This window comes from Trichomycterus rosablanca, chromosome 26, assembly GCF_030014385.1.
Source record: "Trichomycterus rosablanca isolate fTriRos1 chromosome 26, fTriRos1.hap1, whole genome shotgun sequence".
NCBI lineage: Eukaryota > Metazoa > Chordata > Actinopteri > Siluriformes > Trichomycteridae > Trichomycterus > Trichomycterus rosablanca.
This window is the reverse complement of record NC_086013.1, coordinates 17,109,916-17,114,739: the sequence shown is the minus strand read 5'-3', so window position 1 is coordinate 17,114,739 and position 4,824 is coordinate 17,109,916. Positions and strand designations below refer to the sequence as shown.

Genomic DNA, 4,824 nt, shown 5'->3' with positions numbered 1-4,824 from the left:
TCGTGCGTCATTCTGTAGTCCTCGTAATGCTCATATTTGGAGACCCGGGTCTAAGCCCGATTTCCTAAGGCAAAAACGAACGGGGTTTTCAAAAAAAATCGGCTCTAACGCATCCTGTGCTGAATAAACACGTTCAGAACCCTGTACGTTTTGTCCTGTGTACATTTTTCTCCTGTACATCACCGGATCCTCTGAATTACGAGGTTGTTAAAGGGTCACACTAATAATGCTACACGAAAGCTAATGCGCATTAATTAGACGTCACTGAACTACACCCAAGCAAGGCACTCTATGGTGGTCGTATATATAAACTAGAACAGTAAAAATATAATAAATATAAAGTTAAACTTGTGAATATCACTGCACTGTTACACCGGTGAATCGCGCTGCTTCGTGCGGTTATTTAGGAAGCTTCCGGTCTAGTGACGTCAATTCAGTGCGCAGTAGCATTAGCTTACATGTAGCACTATTCATATTTTGACTCTTCAACGACGTCATAATTCAAAGGATCTTTTAGCGATACTAAAAGAATCTCCATAAAACAAAACGTAACAGCTTTGGAACATTTTTTATGACAACAGGATGCGAGAGAGGCAATTTTCCAAATCTCCATTCATTTTTCCCCATTCCAAATTTCTCTTAGACCCGGATTACCAAATATGGGCATAACAACATGGCGTGGACTACAGTATGACGACACGACTTCAGTGGTCTACTTCTGTATAAGTAGAGCGTCTATATAATCTGCCATGAGTTCAGGTCTTATTAGAATCCTCTCTACTGAGGCAGATCACCAGGTTTTCTTACAACACACGACAGACGACAGAAGCTCTGTAGGATTGTTCAGTAGGTTCAATTTATTCAAGTCATGATTTAAAAACGATCAACTAAAGAACATGGAGAACACAAAGCAGGTTTCACAGTGAAGGACGAGGAATGACCGTGCTGACGGATGGGACAGGGAAAAAAGGAGAAAAAAAATAGACTAACATACAATTTAAATATATTTAGCATCTCTGTGTTAATACGAACTAGCAGCAAACTACCGAGCAAGCCCCACCAGTAAGGCAGACGAGTCCAGCCGGTAGAACAGTTTCACATTTCGGCTTTAACCGTTTCTCACCGTGCACTTTTATTTATTGGGTTAAACGTTATATTATAAAAGCAGCGAGCCGAGGGACTTTAGATGACCTTCTTGAGCTCGTCGTACAGGACCAGCACGAAGGCTCCACCCATGCCGCGCAGCACGTTGGACCAGGCGCCCTTGAAGAAGGCGTTGGTGCCCTCGTCCCGCGCGATCTTCCTCCAGCAGTTGATGGTTCCGGTGTACATGATGTCAGCTGTGAAAGCAACGATGGAGAGTTCAGTCAGGAACGTTCTGAACAGATGTTACGCTTAAGGCTGCAGGTTCGAGCACCTCAGTAAACCCTTCAGCAGGGCTTTTGATTAGGGACGCGCATCAGTACTCGAGGTGCCGAAATGATCAATCAGTCTTTTAAAGAATTACATCAATCGTGAGCGTTTGTTTTATTTATTATCATGTTTTTACCAGCGCTTTATGCAGGTCAGGGTCACAGTGAGTCCAGTTTTTCTGGAATCACTAAGCGCAATGCAGTGACCCATCTTCCCCACCCCAGACACAGCCAATCATGCCTGTATGTGTGTAACTCATTTATTTTGGTCAGGGTGCCAGCAGGTCCTGGACACAAGGCAGGAACGCCCTCTCAGTGGTTAAGGTACTGGACTAGTGATCACAAGGTTGCAGGTTCAAGCCCCGCACTGCTTAGATCGTACACGGTCACAATTGTAAGTCGCTTCTGATAAAAGCGTCTGCTTAATGCGGCGAATGTAAATGTGAACAGGGGGCCAATCCGCTCTTACGGGATATCATGCCTGCTCAGACACCCGGCCGGCCGATAGCACCCCTGGGATCCGAACCCAGAGCTGTTTAAATTAACAATAGAAATTTTGCTGGTAATGAACAAGCAGTCTTTAGTTTCACTCTGCAATTAACGTGAAGCTGCTCGTCGTGTACGGGCCACACTCTATAGAACACAACGGCACAGCCGGGATGAGTTTTACCTCCTTTGCGGCCTGACTGCATCATCATCCGACGCCTCACTGTGTCGAAGGGATAGGACACGAGTCCAGCGACAGCGGTTACGGTCTGCGCGATCATCCAGCTCACCATGATGTGGGTGTTCTTGGGGTCGGGCAGCATACCTGTACGTAAAAGTAGACGTTTTATTCTTTCATAAAAGCAGCAGATTAAGGCACATAATTGTCCAGCACACGTTCTTTCACTAACCTTTGGCGGTGTCGTAGACGCCGAAGTAGGCGGCTCTGTAGATGATGATGCCCTGAACGGACACATTAAAGCCCTGGTACAGCCCCTTCAGACCATCTGACCTGAAGATCTTCGCTAGGCAGTTACCCAGGCCGGTGAACTCCCTCCCGGCTCCAGCTTTACCCACGTCGGCGGCCAGGCGCGTCCTGGCGAAGTCGAGAGGGTAGACGAAGCAGAGCGAGGTGGCACCGGCGGCGCCGCCGGACGCCAGGTTACCGGCGAAGTACCTCCAGAACTGGGTGTGCTTGTCGACGCCGTCGAGGAAGATCTTCTTGTACTTGTCCTTGAAGGCAAAGTTGAGGGCCTGCGTGGGGAAGTACCGGATCACGTTGGCCAGGTTACCTCTCCAGAAGGACAGGAAGCCCTGCTCTTTGGGGATGCGCACCACACAGTCTATAATACCCTTGTACTGCTTGTCGGCTGTGATCTGCTTGCTGGCATGCTGGACCTGCGGAGGAGGACAAAATCAAAGTTCAAAAGTGACCTGAGGACCAATATCTTCATAACCCTGGTACTGAACCTGCACATATAGTAAATTAAAAGTATGTTATACACTTGTACTGCACCTAAACACCTATAGTAGCGAGCCATGTGAAGACAGTGGACAGGAATGGGAACCTCGACTGGCGTGCAAGAGAAGGGTTCGATGCTTTGTGAGTTGTGACACTCAATCTGACCACAGTAGCCTTTATGTCCTCTGGAATCAGGGAGCCTTGGCCGCCCAACAACCTGTCGGCAGTTCGTGGCTCATCCCTCCCCGGACAACTGTCTGTGGGTACTCTGAGACACTTCAACCCAGTCGTCTGGCCATAACGATTTGGCCCTTATCAAAGTCATGCAGGCCTGTATGCCTGTATACAAATAAAAACATGATCTTCACTGTGGCATCACCCAGTCTGGCGTCTACATACAGACATGGTTGGATTTGTCTGAGGGGAAAGGAAGGTGGCGTTCCGGACCCAGTGTTGGATTGCGTCCCGTCTGGGGTGTTACTGCATTACTGTAGAGTACTGTGGGGTGTTACTGTAGAGCGCCCAGCTTTGGTGCATGAGAGCACCTATTAGTACAAGCATGGAACAGTAGTCTTCTGCCAACGGTCTGAAAGAGAACTCAAACTGACCCCTTATGCTGAGAGGAGATTTCCCTGGAGGGTCAGATATAAGAAGCATCAGAAAGCACCTAAATCTGTCGTGAATTGGAAGCTGTTGGAACATGGGTAACACTGCTCACTGGCAAGCAAGCTATACAGCTTCACAGCACCGATAAGCTCAGTGGATGTTTTTGCTGATCACATGGACGAAGAGAACGCAGCGCCAAAGTCCATGGGGATGCAAAGCTCACTTGACTGTGGACAGTTCATCCACTTTCCATATATGGGCACAGAAGTCACTCCTGACGGTCAGTCACCAAGAAGGAAATTATTAGTAGCCTGTTATACAAAGTTAACTGACACTGTGTGTGTTTCGGTCATAAGGGTTAAAATCTGCATTTTGACTGCATAGGCCTTGGGGTTTGTTACTAAGTCTCCCCTTGCTGCGACCTTGGGCCTAAACAACAGCGTATATTCACTTTTAAGTATTTAATTATTAATAATAAAAGCAGGAGAGCAAAAACAGGGGAGGTCAAGATGGAAACTGTTACATAACTGTTCCTGACTCCATACAGACATTGCAGCATGAATGTTGGAATAAAATGATGGTGAACATCACCACTTTGGCCTCTAACTATTAAATTATATTTAGAAGCAGTAAAATAGTGCAATATTGAATATGTGAAGCTTATTGCAATGCCAGTGCTGATATAGAATATGGATAGAACACATTGACGCATGCGATGCTGCAGAGTTTGCGTCAATGCATGACCAGTCGTCGGAATAAATAAACGTTTTAAATAATTATATATAACTTTAAACGATACTTTTGGCATTCTTAAACATCCACTGCAAACTATGAGTCGAATTTAAAGCGCAAATTTGAGGGAAATTCAGATTTACAAATCCAGAACATGGGTCGCCCGATTAGAGCCGAGTCAATCCGAGCAGAGCCGAGTCAATCCGATCGGAGCCGAGCTTAGCCGAAAAGATGCGGGGCATACCTGAAGGAGAAGCTTGACTCTCTCTATGGGAGCAACGGCTGTCTTGGAAATGGCAGCGGCGATTCCACCAGCCAAGAAATCCTTGGCAAACGAAATAGCGGTTTCGCTCATCTTAAATGTCCGGGGATGTGCTTTTAATTCGACTTTATAACTGTGACCGTGCTCTGTTCTCCTGAGCTGGCTGGCTCGTACGTTGGATGGAAATGGCCGTTATTTATAGACGCCCGTCTCGCGAGAAAGCAGCGCGAGCTCGCATAACCTATTGTCATTGGTTGCGGTGGAATTTACGTCATCGTTGATTCTCCTTGGCCAATGACAATAGGAGGAGAATCCGCTCTATTAATACAGTAGGAATGTCCGAACCTGCATACTAACGTACTAAG

General features: G+C 46.7%; 1 protein-coding gene across 1 annotated transcript; it reads right to left on the bottom strand.

The window, feature by feature from the left end:
- Window positions 1-834: 834 nt before the first annotated feature.
- On the bottom strand, window positions 835-4,618 carry si:dkey-251i10.1 (uncharacterized protein LOC100038774 homolog). The gene is made up of 4 exons (XM_062988706.1): window positions 4,442-4,618; window positions 2,309-2,795; window positions 2,083-2,223; window positions 835-1,340 (listed from the first exon to the last, which is right to left on the bottom strand). Exons 1-4 carry the CDS (start codon window positions 4,550-4,552, stop codon window positions 1,183-1,185), a joined length of 897 nt encoding a protein of 298 aa, XP_062844776.1. The 5' UTR covers window positions 4,553-4,618; the 3' UTR covers window positions 835-1,182.
- Window positions 4,619-4,824: the final 206 nt, after the last annotated feature.